A 19,562-nucleotide genomic window follows, 5' to 3' on the forward strand; every position below is an offset into this window, starting at 1 on the left:
TTTCATTGATTTTGATTCAAAAATACCCACTGCATGCACTATGTCGTCTTCGAGAAGCATTGTCGACGAGCTGAGTTCTTTATTGCAGAAAGCCGTAACTATCATTTTGGAGAGACCAGAATGCATGGTAGACGACACCTTTCCTGATCGCTTTGCCGAATGTTTAGAATTACTCGTGGATAACTTCAACGCAGATAACAGCAGTCCACTGGAGCAACCTACAAATGACGAAGGTACACACGCCATTGCATAGGGTGTGTGTGGGGGGTCAGGGACTCCTCTGACTATTCATATTCCATAACTGAGCAAATCCACTGTGCACGTCTGCTTCACGACTTGTTCTGGCATTGGATATTCAACTCAATAGATGATTTCTCATGTCCCATACAGTGTTGAAATAGGCTCAAACTGAAATCCACGTACATGAACAATTGAACATATACAATAAAAAAATTGGTGTCTCCGAAGTCTCTACAACTTCTTCTTCAAAATGAAAAATTGAATCTAGATATGAAGAAGGAGCTGAGTACTTTTGTCGGCGCTAATGTTTTTTTCTGATTTATGTACATGTAGCTTCAGTCCTCGTCCAGGATTTCTCCCAAGCAGCCCTCTGTTCCTCATCCACAAAACTCCAGTGTCTGGGCCTGCGTGCAACATGCTTGTGTCCGCAAGTCTTGCTCCTGGAAACGGTTCAGGTTAGCTTCCGGTCAGCAGCAACGTCCGAGTGTGTTTCTGTACGTAATGCTGTATTCGTGGCCGCGAAGAGCCTGCTCGCAAGCTGGCCTACTCTACCTGGATCTAAGCCGTGTCCTCTCCGACAAGGTAAGTGGCTGTTACACGTGTACAGGGTAATTTAATGGTGATCAATACCTGCTAGCACATGATATTGTCTTGACCGGTTCATGTCTTGTCTAGTCTAGCCATTGTTTTGCAGTTCAGTACAATGTTGTAGCGTAACTACAGTTTAGTAACAGAATCTATTTTTTTCATAGTCCCACATAGTCCCACCACTCCTCACAGCTCGTTTCCGGGCACATTGTTTTGTTTTTTGTTTGTTTTGTACACCTCATTGTGTGAATGTGAGTCTTTAAAAGTGCGAGCGTGAGTGTGAGCATAAGTGTGACCGTTAGTGAGTGTGTGTGTGTGTGTGTGTGTGTGTGTGTGTGTGTGTGTGTGTGAGAGAGAGAGAGAGAGAGAGAGAGAGAGAGTGTGTGTGTGTGTGTGCGTGTGAGTGTGTGTGTGTGTGTGTGTTCCTGTGCCTCGAGAATGGTGTACTTGGATCACGTATGGTGTAGTTTCATTCCACCTTGTGTTGCATCATTGCATGGTACATGTATAAGTCCACCTCGGTAGTTTCTCCTCAATTCTGATGATGGCTCCTGACTGAAAATTTGGTGGACATATTAGAAATTTGCAGCAAAGAGACCACTTGCTTTGATGGTGGTGTAGGGTCTTCCATGTTGTTGTTGTCTAGTCTCGCTGTATTGATTTTGTAATCTTGTTTCCAGTCTTCCTGCATTGGTTTCTGATCAGTGTCCGCCCTGGTATACTATGTATTTGGGCTTGCATGGGCTATGTCAATGCTGGTTGACTGGGTATGCATGGGCTATGTCAATGCTGGTTGACTGGGTATGCATGGGCTATGTCAATGCTGGTTGACTGGGTATGCATGGGCTATGTCAATGCTGGTTGACTGGGTATGCATGGGCTATGTCAATGCTGGTTGACTGGGTATGCATGGGCTATGTCAATGCTGGTTGACTGGGTATGCATGGGCTATGTCAATGCTGGTTGACTGGGTATGCATGGGCTATGTCAATGCTGGTTGACTGGGTATGCATGGGCTATGTCAATGCTGGTTGACTGGGTATGCATGGGCTATGTCAATGCTGGTTGACTGGGTATGCATGGGCTATGTCAATGCTGGTTGACTGGGTTTGCATGGGCTATGTCAATGCTGGTTGACTGGGTATGCATGGGCTATGTCAATGCTGGTTGACTGGGTATGCATGGGCTATGTCAATGCTGGTTGACTGGGTATGCATGGGCTATGTCAATGCTCGTTGACTGGGTATGCATGGGCTATGTCAATGCTGGTTGACTGGGTATGCAGTAAGGGCTCTCAATATGATGGACAATTCCAAACAGTCTCTTGCTGTGCCTCGTGACGGAATAGCCTTGAAATGCGTTGCTTCTTTTCGACTTGCTGTCATTGTGTTGTTACACTTTGCTAACTTGTTCTGCTCCACAGCTTGGTTTGTAGCGCTAGCAGTCCACGCTCTTCACGATGGCAGTCTGTTTGTGGCTGCGGCCGCCCGACAGTTTCTCTGTGTTGCTCTGGAGGCAGAGTGCAGGCAGCAAGCGGGAAGTGATGTCCATGAAGTAGCCAGCCATCCTCCACCCACAGCCATTCCACAGGACAATGCTGTTCGCTCTACCTTGAGTGGTGAGGCCAAGGCTTGCGCTCAGTGTGCTGCTGCTCTTAAAACATCGCGTACAGAGACAAGCGCATTGATTGGGAAGCGGAAGTATGTCCAGCGTGACACCGACCGTCTAGCTGCCTTTCTTCGCCTTCTAATCGAGCTGGTGCAGGACCATGCCGACGTGCCCCTGGGTGTTGTACGCCAGCTTCTACGCACCTCCTCTGTGCTGGGCATGGTGTCAACGGCGGCTTCCGATGAGCCATTGAGAGTCGTGTCTGTTGTGAGGCGCTCGGCACAGTTGACTGCAGCTCTCTGCAACCGGCTCAGGTTAGTCTTGCTGTGAAAAGAACGGTAAATGTGGTCTGTAGTCTATTCTGACCAGGGAGTCGTAAAATACCGGTATTTTACGACTCCCTGATTCTGACCATAGAGGCTGTTTTAGAGCCACACAAGATGGTTAGAAAAGCGCACCTTTGAACCATGAGGCTCCAGGTTCGATTCCCAGGTTGAGCAACTGTTCTTCCACACCCAGGAGGTCGGCCTGGGATTGGATACCTGACTTCTGTCAAGGAAGCAAAGGCAATGATTGAGAGAATCTGAGCCCTGTCTTCACAATGTTGAGTTCATTGACACAGGAGGTCTGTAGCACCTCCTGCCCTGACAGTCTTTTCCTAAGTGTAAAACCGGGTGAATTTAGCGGGGAAATCTTTAGCTATTCCCAAACCTGACTGATTTTGTAAGCACAGATTTTAGTTACCAGTCTAAAGCCAAGAAAACAGGTATACATGTACATGTTGTGAATGCTGTCTGAGCAATACCAACTCTCTGTCTTCTCTGGGTACTGCTAACTCTCGTTTGGCCTGGCTGAAGTGCAGCAGTAAACAGTCCTCGCTTAGAAGTAGCGAATTCGGCAGCACCTTCCACTGAGCAAACCTGCAAGAAAACACCTGTGTTGGGCAGGGGGTGATGCTTTCTTGCCGCTTTGCCATGTGGAAGGTACAACTCACTCCTCGTGTGCTTCAGTCGGCTGTCACAAGTCAATCAAATGTTAAGTTCTTTCAGCAGCAAGCATCAGCTCCAAGATCACCTGCTTTCAGCCAGCATAGAGCACACTGTATGTCCTTTTTTGCAAATGTGCTGACAGAGATGTTCAGATCATTTTTTTTTAACTTCTGTCCCTTGTCCCATGTGTGTGTGTGTGTGTGTGTGTGTGTGTGTGTGTGTGTGTGTGTGTGTGTGTGTGTGTGTGTGTGTGTGTGTGTGTGTGTGTGTGTGTGTGTGTGTGTGTGTGTGTGTGTGTGTGTGTGTGTGTGTGTGTGTGTGTGTGTGTGTGTGTGTGTGTGTGTGTGTGTGTGTGTGTGTGTGTGTGTGTGTGTGTGTGTGTGTGTGTGTGTGTGTGTGTGTGTGTGTGTGTGTGTGTGTGTGTGTGTGTGTGTGTGTGTGTGTGTGTGTGTGTGTGTGTGTGTGTGTGTGTGTGTGTGTGTGTGTGTGTGTGTGTGTGTGTGTGTGTGTGTGTGTGTGTGTGTGTGTGTGTGTGTGTGTGTGTGTGTGTGTGTGTGTGTGTGTGTGTGTGTGTGTGTGTGTGTGTGTGTGTGTGTGTGTGTGTGTGTGTGTGTGTGTGTGTGTGTGTGTGTGTGTGTGTGTGTGTGTGTGTGTGTGTGTGTGTGTGTGTGTGTGTGTGTGTGTGTGTGTGTGTGTGTGTGTGTGTGTGTGTGTGTGTGTGTGTGTGTGTGTGTGTGTGTGTGTGTGTGTGTGTGTGTGTGTGTGTGTGCATGCGTACGTGTGCGTGCGTGTGTGTGTGTGTGTGTGTGTGTGTGTGTGTGTGTGTGTGTGTGTGCACGCATGCACATACATACATGCTTCTTAAATTCTCTTGTCCTGTCTGACAGTGGAGCAGCCGATTTGCAGTCCTACATGCGCAGCTGTGGCTGGTCCTTTCCAGCAGGCCAGGGTGAACCGAGAGAGGATGACTGCCAGTTGTTGCTGTCTATACCGCTACTGTTATTGCGGCATGGTTTGCTGGACTCGGCACTCAACTTGCTGATCGCATACAGCTGCAAGCTGCACAAGTGAGTGAGCATGCTTTGGTTCTAGCAGATGTGCATGTCATACCTGCCAACCGGTGCAAACCTGAGATCGGGACAATGACATACCTAGGTGTGAAAATGTATACAAATGTAGCCTTCACGGCTACATTTGTATACATTTTCATATGCGACAAATGCACTTCTGGGTGCCTGGGACCACCATCGATATCGGGACTGTCGCGGCCAAATCGGAATGGTTGGCACTTGGCAGGTATGGCATGTGCATATGCCTACCTACCTAATACACTGCACCTGAACAAGTCGCGAGTGGTGGACAAGGGGAAACACAATGTGAAGCTACGCTGTGGTAGGTTGAGACATGCTGAATTCTTGCTGATTGCTTGGTCAAAGTACTAGTAAATAGTACAGTTGTGCTCGGTAAAATTTGACCCAGAGTGCATTTTTGGCGCCCTTGACGCCCTGGAAGTGGCACGAATGCGGCTGGATGTACACATGTACAAATGCAATGATGTAATTGGAACTGGTCCAGGGCACCAGCTTTGCACTTTGGGTCGGATATTAGAGAGGTTGTGCATAACGAAAAGTCGTAAAGATCTTTCGGAATCTGAGCCATCTGGAAGCGACGAAAATTCGTAAAGAAAATCTGTTGTGCTCAACGAAAAACGTAGTGTGACCATGGTGACCCTTTCGAGTACTTTTTCCGCTGTTTGCGCGCTTGGTGAACAATTTTTTTGAATCAAGTGTGTACTCCGGCCCATGGCCCACGTGTAGGCACACCACCGAACTGAGTTGGGCTCAAGTTTTCCAGCTCACAGGCAACGATCTCCATGGCTGGAGACCCTCGTCGAAACGGTTGGTCGTGAGAACGAAGCTGCCTGAGAAGGGCCAGGTCCATCGCGAGATCAAATGTCCTTCGCTGAGACGTCGCAGGGGAAGACGAAGACGCCGAGGTGGCAGAATTCTGCTGCGGGGATTCAGCAGAATAATTTGTCACAGGGCGTAGCGAGCACTGACAGGACTTCCAGATCTGACAGAACTAGCCGAGCGCTGTCCAGGTGACAGAGGATCGCTGAGAGAGCGGGAAAGAGATCCATCAGCTCCACAGGATGCCGAGTAGGAAGAACTCGCAGAACGACTTGAAAAGGCCATGGCGAAAAAAATCTTGACACCACGTGCATCAACACAGCTACATGTACATGTACATGTATGCAGAAGCTTGCGAGAAAGAAGCGAAAGTTCAAAACGTAAGATCTTCAAGTTTCGCGATCAGCCTCGCGAAAGTTCCTTTCCTTTTTCGTTACTCGTGCCCAGACTACGTCTAAGTTACGAATTTTCGTTATGCACAACCTCTCTATTACCGAGCGCAACTGTACTTGAAGTAGCTGTGGAGAGGATTGGGGTAGATGATGCCAATAATTTCCGAATGCACTTCTGAAATATGTGCGCTGTGTGTGTGTGTGTGTGTGTGTGTGTGTGTGTGTGTGTGTGTGTATATGTGTTTTACGCGTGTGCATGTATGTTATTATTTGTGCAGAGGTGATCCTGACCTGGCCACTATATGTGCATGGTACCTGTCCGCTCCCATTCACCTTGCTGCTGGGGTTAGACCAAAAACCCTTCTTGAGCTGATTTCATCGGTAAGTTTTAGTCCATGTAGTTTCGTTATTGGGATATTGTACTTCAAAAGTAAAAGCAATTGCTGTGTAGGAAACCAGGTACCAGAATTCCTAACTGATTGTTCGTGTTGTAGCTGGTGTTAACACTTGTCTGCTTTTAGTCAGTGTGTGCGTGCGTGTGTGTGTGTGTGTGTGTGTGTGTGTGTGTGTGTGTGTGTGTGTATGTGTGTGTGTGTGAGAGAGTATGCGTATGTGTACTGTCACTCTGGTGTACATAATATTCTACTGTCTGGCTGTGTGTGTACGTGTGTTTGTTTGTACGTGTGTGCATGTGCGTGTTTGTACGTGTGTACGTGTGTGTGTGTGTGCCTGCGCGCGTGTGCTGGTATCTGTACACATTGTGCGACCCGATATTCATATCCAGGTCCTTGAGGAAGTGAGTCTCCTACAACTGTGTACAATCATATACTTGTGATCACACAGTCTCTGTGTTGTCTGTGTGTTGTCTGTGCATTGTCTGTGCGTGTCTGTGTGTTGTCCGTGTGTTGTCCGTGTGTGCCTGTGTGTTGTGTTTAGGGCAAGGCACATAGTGCGATGACAGCTGACTTTGGTCAGTGGCTTTCGGCTGTGCTTGAAGTGATGAATACAAAATCACCTTTCACAAGTCTACTGTCCTTTGCACTACCTGCTTTAGAAGAGGTGATGAAGCTGAAGGTGAGAGACACTGTGTGTACGGTGATGTAATACAGTGAGACCTGCCTACGGGACCTAACCCTACAAATGCGGTCCCCATGTACAGGTGGTCTCCTTGTCCAGAGTCATTGGAAATAACAACCCTTGGTCCCTGTTGCAGTGGTCCTCAGGGACAGGTGGTCACCTTTTCAGAGTCACTGAGTGGTCTCCTTGACAGGGTTCACTGCACAGTCAGACCTCGCTTATCCGGTCCTCTTTTATCCGGATCCCTCGCCATCCGGAAGAAAATTGTTGGTTACCGATTTACAGCATATGTCATGCATACATACGGCATGTGTGTTCGATTATCCGGTTCCCTCGCCTATCCGGATATTTTTTGTGGAAAACGGATTTGTGTGGCTCAGCGAGGTCTGACTGTATCTATAATTGTGGACAGCAGTCACAGTCCACAACATAACAGGCTGTGACTCCTGGCAATGGGGATACGGATACATGCGTGGAGACTACGGCTGTGCCTATTCATTGTATGCGTGTTCAATGTGCACTTGTCTGACAGGTTTGTCGACGAAAAAGGAAAATGATCATGATGAAGACTCGCGCACACGCACACGCACACACACACACACACACACACACACACACACACACACACACAGACACACACCACATACACACACACACACACCATTTGACGCCCATCGCCGGAGGCGATGATAGCAATTCTACAGCAGAAGCCATAGCAACTTGGGCTGACACACACACACACACACAGACACACACACGCACACGCACACACACACACACACACACACACACACACACACACACACACACACACACACACACACACACACTAGGCCCTGGCGGATAATGCTCGGAAAAGTAGCGTTTTCTGCTCGACATTCTGCTCGTATTCTGCCGGTATTCTGCCCCATCCTGCTCGTATTCTGCCGGATTCTGCCCGAGAACACAAGGACTATTTACTGTGAGATTTCTGTTTATTTCACAAGCCTGGACAAGCGAAGACATTAGAATAAGGCACTGGAATGATTTCCTTATGTCGGTACTTGAAGTATGTAAGTAATGTCAACACTACTGGAACTCTATATCAATGAAGATGGTACTGGCAGACTAATAGAGAGAGAGTGCAGCACCAGCCCCGCATGCAAGGAGCCGAGAAAAGGATGAAGACAACAGTGATTCTGCGTATGTTGTGTACTGAAGAATCCAAACCAGTGTAACAGAATGTACAATGCTGCCAACAAAGTAACCCAAGAAGAAAATCTGCTGAGTTCGATTTACTATGCAATACTGGAGCAGCTGTGGCAATCTCTGCAGGGGTAGCACACAGAGCAAGCCGTAACTGAGCACGGCAAGAGCGCACACGTGTGTGTGTGTGTGTGTGTGTGTGTGTGTGTGTGTGTGTGTGTGTGTGCGTTTGTTTGTTTGATGATCTGCATTCCCACCATTCTCTTACAGTCGTTGTAGTGGTCCCTCTGGTGAACCACAGGAGACAGCAGTGCAGACACATGGGATCATTTCGAACACCTCACTTGTACTAGTCACACAGAGTTATAGCGGGGCTTTTCGACCGCGGTTCTACTGAACCATAATGGCGGCTTCAAGTCGAAGATGGCCGGTCAATGTGCTGCGTTGCCTTGTGGACGTTGCACCCTCCAGCGGTGAAAACACCCGCTCAACTGCTGCTGAAGATGGCACAAGTGCAAGGACGATCTTTGCTGCTTTTTGCCAAAGTGGCAGCTTGGTCTGCACCTTCCACCATTCCAGTAGGTCATCTCCTTCCTGTGCATCTTCTGCCGCCACCAGGTAAGCGGGCAACTCTTGCTTGAGGCCGGCCACCAGCACATCATCGTCCAACGCAGGTACTGTTCTGAGCTCGTCAACCTTTGGCCCGTCAAGATGAAGGCGAACTGCTCGGACAGGGCAGAGAAACCTTGCTGCTTTGAATACCTTGACAAGTTGGCACAGGGGGGCTATCCTGATGATTGAACTTGCGCTGGAAGTACAGCCTTGCAGAGTCTGTGCACCTCACAGCAGCGGCAAATGCTGCATCATTGGCTCCGAGCCGATCAGCTGTCTCTCTTGTCAATGGATAGTGATTCACGTGTACTACTGTGAGAGCCTCTTGCATGTGGTAGGTTGATGGGCTCAGAACGCCATCACCTTCCAAGAGATATGTGTTCTGGCCCAACGGTTTCCCGACATCAATGGTGATTGCCAGCTCTAGCTCTAGAGTTTGGCGGGTGGCCGGATCATCCAGCATCTCCAGGATGTTTCTCCTGGTGGTTAGGGAGGAATCAAGGTCAGCTACGAAATCTCGTATGATCAGGAAATGCTGCCGAACCTCCTCCAGCATCTCCCACAAGCTCCACCAACGGGTCTTGCTCTCGGTCTTGATGCTCACACCGGTAGTGTCCTTCCAGGAAACTCTTGTGGCTGAGCTGAAGGCAAACAGAGTGACCCACAATTGGGCAAATTGGTCGAGAGTAGGTGTAGCGAAATGACGGCCGACATTGTTGAGGGTGTGCGAGAAACAGGTGATGTCAAGGGCCTGTGGAAACATCAAATCCTTGGCAAAAACGCAATGCTGCACCATTCACTGCAGCACCATCACGAATAAATGACACAAGACGATCCGGTTGTATCCGAAGCTTTGTGCACAAGCAGCTAATAAGCTCTCGTGCCAGCTGCTCTCCAGATAGGCTTTTGGATAGCACAGAGAATGAGATGAGACGTTGCTGAATAGCCCAGTTGCTGTCGATATAGCGAACAACTACTGTCACGGCCTCGCCCAAGTACGTTGTCCCATCAAAAACCACAGAGAGGTGATCTGCTTCCTTCAGGTCAAAGGAAACTTGCTTCTTCTCTTCTTCCAGTACAAACGGCAGCAATGACCTCAAATGCGAGCTGTCAGTCAGGTTTGTCGTTACGCTTTTCAACAATGGCCGGATGTAATCGAGCTTGGCGAGAGGAATCCCAGCCCTCAGAAAACCTACAAGCACTTCAATCCGGTGCAGAGTTTCCTCACCAGAGACGGCTTCGGTCAGACCAGTTCCAGCAAGGAGGTCATGCCGCTTCTGGTACGCCCTCCAGCTCTCCATGAGGAGTTCTTGCTTCTCTGACTGATTCTTCATCTCAATCATGTCGCTAACATGGCGAGAACTTTTGATGTGGTCAGCGATGATTGATTTCTTTACAGCAACTTCCAGGTGACATGCTTTGCACACCAACTTCTTGCCGTCAGCAACCAAGCTCTCTCCAGGAAACTCGCGAACTCTTTGCTCAGGTGCAATGCGGACTACTGAGCTTGATCCCTTAGCCACCCTGCTCCGTTTTCGCTCAACATCACTTCTCTGGTTACTCTGTCTTTTCAATGACCTCTCACGGGAAATGCTCGCCGGTTTTGCCTTGCCTAGTGCAGCGGTACTCCGGTCACCTTCGGAAAGAACGTCGGCTTCGGTTCCTGAGTCAACGTCGGCTTCGGTTCCTGAGTCAACGTCGGCTTCAGTTCCTGAATCAGACTCTGCAACACTAGTAAGTACATCAATTATTTCCATGTCACTCCAGTCCCCACTTCGATCGCGGCAACCTTCTTCCATTTTCACAGACAATCTCTTCGAGCAACGAAATGCCAGACGAAGACTGCAAAATGGTCACTGAATGCGATGTGCCAAACCTACAACAAAATTTGTACAGCTTGTTTTCCACACCACTACGAGCTACACAGTAATGATGATCATGATGAAACATCCAAGTGCCAAGCTACAGGGTGAGACAAACTCATACTTGGATGCACAGAAACCTGAACTGTCCGCGCGGCACGGAAGCAAGGTCAAAGGGTTCGCACCAGGGAGTAGTTAAATACCAGTATTTTACTACTCCCTGGTTCGCACTTGTAGCAAAGCGCGCGTGCAGAGGGCAACATAGCGCATGCAGTTTGATAATATCCGTGTGCGCACAGCATGCCAGCGTATGGACTCACTCTTTTTCAGCAAGACTTTCTGAAGACTAGTGAAGTAAGATCCCTTTCGCGAAGTGGACGAAGCGAAATTATCAAATGCGGCCATAATGTATCAAAAAGGGACCATGTACCAGTGAGTTCACGTGCTTGTGAACACAATGGAGCCGTAAATAGGCGCCAGCAGCCCTCTCCGCACGTCGTAGCTGGTTCTGCAGAGTATCTGCTCCTTTTTCTGCACTTTTCTGCCGAATTCTGCTCATTCTGCTCCTTTTCTAAAATAACCCATATTCTGCTCGAAATTCTGCCGACATTGGCCGCCAGGGCCTAACACACACACACACACACACACGCACGCACACACACACACACACACACACGCACACACACACACACACACACGCGCACACACACACACACACACACGACGTTCACTTGTACACGACTACAAGACAAGACCTGTACACGCTGGAGCTATGTCTTGTCAGCACAGCCGACTAGCAAACACCAGCAACATCCCCTCTGTTCTGTTCACTTTGGGAGTGTACAGTGCAAGCTCGTTAAAAGCACTAATGCAACACACTTTCGCTTTGGAGACCTAGCATCCGTGACTCGATTGGGTACATCACTGTCTATTCACCATGTTCACTGCATATAAAATAAACAAGAACTTTCATTATTGCAAGCAAATGCCATCGATCCCTTGGGGTTCGTCCTAAAGAGGTTTGGCTGTACATCTTGTTTGTTTAATGTGTTTCAGCTCCCGGAAATACTAGCATCATCTCTACTCTCGTCGGCAGTGCATCTCCTAACCGAGAGTTGCTATTGCCAGATGCATGTTGTGGGAGAAGCAATACGGCGTGTATCTGTGCACGCCTATGACAATGAGAAGCTGGTGCGTATGCTGATTGGTTATGTCTCCGGCGCCGCCGCCGGCTCTGAGCTCCTCTCCATTGGCCTGTGCGTCTCTGTGTGTTCAGGTGAGATGAAGTCAACACTCAAAGTCACATGTTGTACACATACTTGTATATTCTCTATTGCAAGCGCTGCAGATAAGACTGCAGATAAGACTGCAGATAAGACTGCAGATAAGACTGCAGATAAGACTGCAGATAAGACTCGGATAGAGAGCCAAGGATTAAAATTGAAAGAAAGGACCAAAATCATTTTTTAAATGTTACGTGTTATCCGTAGTTTGTGTCCAACACTAAAAGTTATTTGCAGGATTTTGTTTAGTCAGAAGGTGAAACAGCTAGCGCACTACTGATAGCTGAATGTCCCGAATGTCATATGATGCTCCTTCTTTTTCGAACGAAGACAGGAAAGTACAGTAGACTTTGTGCTGAAGACGTTCGCCACTATGTGAACTGATGCAGCTATGTAATCTTGTCGTGGTTCATGGATTTGTGTTATTAGTTTGCTTTCATGTATGTGCCTTGACATCTTCGAATTGCGTAGTAACAGACTTGTTGATGGGAGCCCGATGGCCGCACAGTGACATCCTGGATCCGTGTTCCTTTTTTGAAGAAATGACGCTGGAAAGCAGCACTCCTGCCCAAGCTTGTATCCTGCCTGTACATGTAGATATTTCATGGAAGTTCTGTTTCAGATTTTATTCTATGTGGGTACTTCTGACCGCATGTCTCGTGTTATGGCCGTGTGCTGCTGTTGTGTGCTGTTGCCAATCCTGTCAGATTCCCATAGATATTGCAGTCCTCTGTCAGCAATGATGGACGCACTGAATATGCAGCAACACGGCACGGCAGTAACCATCCGACTGCTTTCCGTCATCAGGGATGTGCTTGCTGCGGTCCCTGCAAACATGTTAGCCAGCTTACTGGCCACGGACGATGCAGAGCTGTGCGGCAAACGTCAGTGCCATTCAGCTTTGCCTTTTTCACGACTGTTCACTAGTGAACAATGTGATGGGACAGCTGATGGACATACCAGTTCTGTCTCATCAATCACATCATCAACCCCACCAGCCAAGACATCGTCAACGACCTCGTCGGTGACATTATGCACTGCTGCATCGATTGACTATGCGCCCCCTACCTGCCTGGATAGCGACTGGCGTTCTCTGTCCGAGTATGACTGCAGCACTGCGCCACCACTGGTGGCAGATAGCAACCGACAGCAGTGTGCCCCTGTGCACTCTAGTAGTTCTGTGAGTTCTGCTGGCACTGATGCTGCATGTTCTAATACCTATCCACTGTCCAGAAGCTGTTCAAGTCCCGATACCGTGATTCGGACCAACGCCAGCACTGCTATTGGCGGATGCAGGTCCGATGACATCATCATGACTCGTGATGATGTCATCAGAACTAGCAGTTGTAGCTCTGCAGCAGTATGTTCATCTGCTGATGCCAGCAGTAGTACTGGTACCTCGGTCGGTAGATATTGTGCCCCTGTCGGTAGCACGGCGGAACCAGCAGTCAGTGTATGTGGTGTTGCGGAGGACGGTGGCGGTGGTGGTGGAGGTACCGTGCAGAGCGTCGGTGGCTTCTTGTCGTCTTACCTGCGCAATGTCACCGTGTACAGTAGCTGGGAGGTCAGGGACACACTGATCAACATGGTCACGGTCCTGCTTCGCACACACGGCGGTGAGTCACCAAACATACATTCACATTGTTTCTTGAAACATCCCAATGTTTACAACAAAAAACATAAACAGCGACATGCACAATGTCCTTGTAATGTGATCCGTAGTCTTTCATCATTGTACATGCACACCAGGTCTAGTGTAGCATGTGAAATCTACACTACGAAATAGTGGTAGCGACTTCGGCGATAATTTTATACGTTTTTTTTATAGTTTAGACTTAAAACGTGTCTGTTGTGCCAGGTGACCGAGTAGCTGTTATTGTTGACGCGGTTAAGGCTAAGAATGACTCCAATGCATTGTGAAGTGTTGATGATGGGTGATAACGTTAGGATACAGTGCTACAACAACAAACGTTGCACTGTGTTGGCCTGTGTCTATTCTTGTAGTATGTGCAGTTCTATAGTTCTCGCCGTTGTGTGAGATTGTCTCCGTTGGAGTTCACAGTTACACACGTGTGGTGTGTGCAGTCAGCACTACTCTTGACTAGGTAGTGCTACTCTTGTTTTCTGCCATCACGTGTGACTTTTAAAGACAGTAGTAGCTCTTGCGTTCAGTAGCTTTCTGATTTAGTTGTGTGCACCTTTGGAAACAAAGAGATCAAACATTCTGCTACTGAGTGCTAGGAAAAAGAAGTTCAATGCAAACCAGCAGAGGCTTGGCATGTGTTTTAATAGACTCCATACCCAACGTAGACAGTGACATCTGCTGGCCTTCTGGATACCAGAAATGTACAGCGTATGATTGTGCTGCCGCTGCTACATGTACTCTCTCTCTCTCTCTCTCTCTCTCTCTCTCTCTCTCTCTCTCTCTCTCTCTCTCTCTCTCTCTCTCTCTCTCTGTCTCTCTCTCTCTCTCTCTCTCTCTGTCTCTCTCTCTCTCTCTGTCTCTCTCTCTGTCTCTCTCTGTCTCTCTCTCTCTCTCTCTCTCTCTCTCTGTCTCTCTCTCTGTCTCTCTCTGTCTCTCTCTGTCTCTCTCTCTCTCTGTCTCTCTCTCTCTCTCTCTCTCCGAGTCTCTCTCTCTCTCTGTCTCTCTCTCTGTCTCTGTCTCTGTCTCTGTCTCTGTCTCTGTCTCTGTCTCTCTCTCTCTCTCTCTCTCTCTCTCTCTCTCTCTCTCTCTCTCTCTCTCTCTCTCTCTCTCTCTCTCTCTCTGTCTCTCTCTCTCTCTGTCTCTCTCTCTGTCTCTCTCTCTGTCTCTCTATCTGTCTCTCTCTCTCTGTCTCTCTCTGTCTCTGTCTCTGTCTCTCTCTCTCTCTGTCTCTCTCTCTCTCTCTCTCTCTCTCTCTCTCTCTCTCTCTCTCTCTCTCTCTCTCTCTCTCTCTCTCTATCTATCTATCTCTCTATCTCTCTCTCTATCTCTCTCTCTCTCTCTCTCTCTCTCTCTCTCTCTCTCTCTCTCTCTCTCTCTCTCTCTCTCTCTCTCTCTCTCTGTCTCTCTCTCTCTCTCTCCGAGTCTCTCTCTCTCTCTCTCTCTCTCTCTGTCTCTCTCTCTGTCTCTGTCTCTGTCTCTGTCTCTCTCTCTCTCTCTCTCTCTCTCTCTCTCTCTCTCTCTCTCTCTCTCTCTCTCTCTCTCTCTCTCTCTCTCTCTCCATGTCTTTGCTTTGTCATTGTGGGTCTGTGTTTTGTCACAGGTCAAGCTGATCTACTGAAGTTTCTTGATCACTCTCAGTTCTTCCACTTCCTCCAGCTAGCAGGCGGTGACAGCAGTGCGTTTGTCAGTAGCTCAGCCCTGCTGACATTGCCCGTCATTACTGGCAGTAGCAGTGTGCTGGATGCGTATCTCTCTGCTAATTACAAACACACTGGCAAGGTATGTGTGAATCAGGCTGTACGTGTCAACCCAGTATGGTTACTAGTACATGCAGTATAATTTGTGTTGAAGGCTGGTGTATTCGCTCACAGTCCAATCTGTGTTATTCCATATCGCAATTCATAAACAGAGTGCAGTGATCGGGCCAGATGGGACGTAAAACTGTCACCCTACTCGGTTGCATTAGACCTGTACTCTGCCACTGCTAATGCAGCCGAGGTATCACGCACTGGCAGGGTAGAACGTTGTGCAGTACCGGGATACCTCTTGTTACAGAGTGCCAACCTTCTAACACATGGTTAGCATGTGTACAATATTGTAAAGCGGTCCACTGCAAGCATTTTGAACAAGAGACTGCGCAGTACGCACACATCAGTATAATTTTTTACAGAGCTGGCAGACTGTTGACTGATTGTTGCCAAGCCAACCCTTGGACCAATGATTTGTGGGTTCGTGCCTACTCGCGCGCGCGCGCGCGCGTGTGTGTGTGTGTGTGTGCAATGTGTGTGTGCAATGTGTGTGTGCAATGTGTGTGCAATGTGTGCAATGTGTGCATGCATGTGTCATGTGCACGTGTGTGTGTGTGTGTGTGTGTGTGTGTGTGTGTGTGTGTGTGTGTGTGTGTGTGTGTGTGTGTGTGTGTGTGCACGTACGTGCCTACTTGTGGTATGTGTGTACTGCCTTTCTAGATTGGGCTGGTAAAGGATGTGCTGTCCATTCTCAGCGGCAAGAAGAACGAATTCCACCGTCGCAGCGCCGCCCAGGTCCTGTGTGATTGGCTACGCCAGGACGGGATGACAATGTATGTTGTTCCCTTTGCATATGCACAGTGTGACGATGCTGGCGATGACTGCAGTGCAGCAGCACAGTCGAGTACACGCACGGATACATCATCTCAAGCCGGATTGTATCACGAAGGATGTACGCTCTGTCGTGAATGGCAACAGCACCAGTCCAGTCATGCAGCAGGGATGGCGGCAGTGGTGGAATCAATGGAAAGCAGTGACGGTGCTAGTCTTGCCACGTCCGCTCGTATCCGATTGCCCAGCGTGTTGTGTACGAATCACTGCACGCTGGTGGACGCAATGCTCGACTTTGATTGGGAGGTGAAGCTGCGCGCCGTTCAGTTCTGGTCATGCGTATTGCTTCAGATCTTGCCGGAGTGTCATAGCAACACTCACAACACCAATGGTGTATCTCCTTCATCACAAGCATCAAGTAAGCCAGGTGCTGTGCGTCTCGGCGAAAGTACCAGGATGCTGTTACAGCCGTGTCGTGATCAGCTGCTGGACTGGCTGTGCCTGGTTGGCGTGTGCCAGCGTCTAGCTGCAATGACAGATGATTGCGATGACGCAGTGCGTGATGCAGCCACATCAGTCATAACTCAACTTGCACACCTACCCCAGACTAATAGTGCTGCCACCCATGACAACACTGACACTGCTGTACATGACGGGAAATGTCACAACGACGCAGTGGATGTTCCAGATGCTTTCTCATCGGGTGATCAGTTCCTCCACTGGTGTCAACGGTGGAGCAGTTACAGAATACGTACACAGCACACGGAGTGGCCTGTCCAGGCACCTGCCGCAGGCTTTGAACCGTTCTCTTTCTTGTCTGATATACTGCATCATTCGCGGAAGGCGGCAGCGGCTGGATCTAAAGGATCCAACGAAGACGGTGAGAATGCTGCTGAAGAGGTTATTGTGGATTGCTATTAGGGAGCTCCTTCTCACTGCCATCCAGAACTGTGCGTGTTGTGTGTACGTACACTTTATATTGAGTTTATGTAGAAAAACTTCACAGCCATTGTGCCACATTTGAGTCATTTACCATTTTAGCGTTCACAAATTACGAACAACCCTATGCACCGCCGCACTTGTAACAACACAAATCTGACCAGGTTCGTTGAGTTCTGAATTTTTTTCTATGCAAAATATAAAAATTCTTCTGTGCAAATAAAGCAATCACTTTATCAATTATTGGGTGGCATGGTGGTATTTGGGTTCTCCAGTGCAGTTTTTTGGAAATTGGTGAAATGTAGGTAGAAATTGAAAAATACATACCAATGAATAAAAAATACATACATCGTAAATAATTTATTGGCCGTAACAAAATCGCAATTTTGCAAACAGTCCTTCTATAACATCATGTACTATGATTTCTCACAAAGGCGGCGTTCATACGCCTCTCTCCTCTTCAGGGTTGAGAGTGCCGTCTAGTGCTTTTGGCTGTCAAGTGCATTTGGCTGTCGACGCGCTATTTCCCGTGCAGGTGACCGTGGCAGTGCCGCTGGCGGGAATCACGACGGTGGTCGGGCCAAACTCTCCATTGGGGAAGATAGCATAGAGCTGTACTTGCTCGCTGGCAGCACCAGTGACAGTGGCCTGTACAAGGACCAACAAAATAAGCGCATTTTTTTGTTGTATTCGGCCTGCAAGCCGCGCAGGAGTCCATTGCGGGACAAGACAAGGACAGGTTTATTTACGTCGAGCATGCACATCATAATACAGACATGAGAGTTTATCGCCAAATATCAGTAGGATGAAAAATATAAAAATGCATCATCCTGACCCGTGCACGACGGAATTACTCTGTCAAAAGAAGTTTGTCTTTAGGTTGCATTTGTTGTCCAACGGATACTGTCAGCAGACTTGATGATAACACAATGTGCACACACATGCGCACACATACACATGCACGCACGCACACACACACACACACACACACACACACACACACACACACACACACACACACACACTTGAGCTTACCGTGAGTGGTCCGCCTGCAGGTGCAGACACTGCAGAAAGTCTCTGCCTGGACATCGGGACGAGCTTTCCTGCTTCTCCAACCGGTGTCCAGCCATTGGGCCAGGTTTGAGCCAGGACAAAGTACTGGAATGTAACTGCACCGCTACGCAGCTGTACCCCCAGTGAGAACACACAGTAACAGGGCGCAAGAACATGCTGTCAGATCATGCATGTTCTGTATGGGTGACGATCACACAGAAATTCCTGAGGATGACATCATTCACTGGTTCGAGGGGAAGACACAAACGGGAGAAATCTGAAAAAAAAGATTGACTGTCGCCACCAGGATTCGAAACATCATTGTCTTAATTAAATTAGACTGTTTTGCGGCATGGGGTATCTAATCTCACTCAAGCGTGGACGGCTGCACTAACCTTTTTGTTGCTTGGTGGCTTGATGACTAGAGGCGAAGTGGAGTTGACGTGCTGCATGCCTTCAAGCTCACATACTTCCTGACCCAGCGGGCAGCTTGCAAAGTAGTCAAAGGCAATGAATGCTGCACCCGGCGACTCGCCAAGGTCTTCCAGCGTCACCTGGATTTCCTCCTCCAAACTGGAGAGAATGAAAAAGAGCAGAACAATACAGTCAGACCTCGCTTAACCGCACACATCTGTTTTCTACAAAAAATATCCGGATAGGCGAGGGAACCAGATAATCGAACACACATACTGTATGTATGCATGGCATGTTCTGTAAATCGGCAACCAACAATTTTCTTCCGTATGGCGAGGGATCCGGATAAATGAGGACCGGATAAGCGAAGTCTGACTGTAACTACATGTAGTCTGATGCTCATGTCACAATCAGGATGCAGTGGTGGTTCGGCACAAGAAAGGCCACTGTAATCCGTGATTCAGCCGGGGAAACAAGGCTACGGGGTTTGGGTTATGTCATTATACATTACTTCACTAGTGTACCATGATGCTGCTGATGCTGCACTTGCTCTGTAAGAACTTCTACTTCAGTACATGCAAGATTGATACCGGCACTGGTGGTAGAGAAGTTCTTTTGTTGCTGCTGTACTGTATTAGCAGAACTATTCGACTGGAATTTAATTTCGTCTAAGGAGTTTTCGGACTAAGTACCGGTAAATGCCCGAAGAATAGCAATGAATTATTCGTCCAGGCTTTGAATACGTTTGACCTGCGTTTCATCGTCCATGGTCTTAAGTTTTCTACCAGGTGAACTTTCTTTCTTTGGGGTGCGACAGAATTATTCACCGACTAGATTATCTGCTTGTATAGTACATTTTACATACAGATGATACCTACCTAATGACGAGGACGTAGTGAGTAGCGGCACCGCTGATGTTGCTCTGTGTGTGCCAGAGCTCAATGCGCTTCTGACCATCAAAGCCCAGCTTGAACGCAGCATCATGGAAGAGAGCCGGGCGATCTACATAACACACATACCAATGACGGAAGACAGCAGGATACACCACCAGCAGCGGCAGCAGCAGCAGCATAGGAAATCTTTCAGGATAGGTAACTAATAGGAGATTGTCTAGTCACGAGTGGAAAGCATTGCACCACTGAGCAGAGAATGAATCGGACGCCAGGCAACCATTATAACCATACAC

At 48.4% G+C, this 19,562-nt stretch overlaps 2 protein-coding genes across 2 annotated transcripts in view; one reads left to right on the forward strand and one right to left on the reverse strand.

Annotated features, from left to right (window-relative positions):
• LOC135817242 (uncharacterized) lies at positions 1-17,149 on the forward strand. Its single transcript, XM_065330369.1, has 10 exons — positions 1-233; positions 574-822; positions 2,252-2,750; positions 4,313-4,492; positions 6,006-6,108; positions 6,664-6,801; positions 11,520-11,739; positions 12,454-13,362; positions 14,992-15,170; positions 15,860-17,149. The coding sequence occupies exons 1-10, from the start codon at positions 41-43 to the stop codon at positions 16,889-16,891; spliced, it is 3,702 nt and encodes a 1,233-aa protein (XP_065186441.1). The 5' UTR covers positions 1-40; the 3' UTR covers positions 16,892-17,149.
• Positions 17,079-19,562, reverse strand: part of LOC135817244 (uncharacterized) — a 14,431-nt gene continuing 11,947 nt past the window's right edge. The window contains exons 16-19 of the mRNA XM_065330371.1: positions 19,255-19,378; positions 18,358-18,535; positions 17,945-18,094; positions 17,079-17,557 (exon numbers count right to left, since the gene is read on the reverse strand). Coding sequence (XP_065186443.1) covers positions 17,405-17,557; positions 17,945-18,094; positions 18,358-18,535; positions 19,255-19,378 — 605 coding nt within the window. The 3' untranslated portion in view covers positions 17,079-17,404. The remainder of the gene's footprint in view (positions 17,558-17,944; positions 18,095-18,357; positions 18,536-19,254; positions 19,379-19,562) is intronic.

Source organism: Sycon ciliatum, chromosome 5, assembly GCF_964019385.1.
Source record: "Sycon ciliatum chromosome 5, ocSycCili1.1, whole genome shotgun sequence".
Lineage (NCBI taxonomy): Eukaryota > Metazoa > Porifera > Calcarea > Leucosolenida > Sycettidae > Sycon > Sycon ciliatum.

Excerpts from the sequence above, each read along its gene's own strand:
- LOC135817242 (XM_065330369.1), top strand. The coding sequence starts at position 41 with ATGTCGTCTTCGAGAAGCATTGTCGACGAGCTGAGTTCTTTATTGCAG. Across the intron at positions 234-573 it reads GCAACCTACAAATGACGAAG|CTTCAGTCCTCGTCCAGGAT; the intron begins GTACACACGCCA and ends ATGTACATGTAG. Across the intron at positions 4,493-6,005 it reads TACAGCTGCAAGCTGCACAA|AGGTGATCCTGACCTGGCCA; the intron begins GTGAGTGAGCAT and ends TTATTTGTGCAG.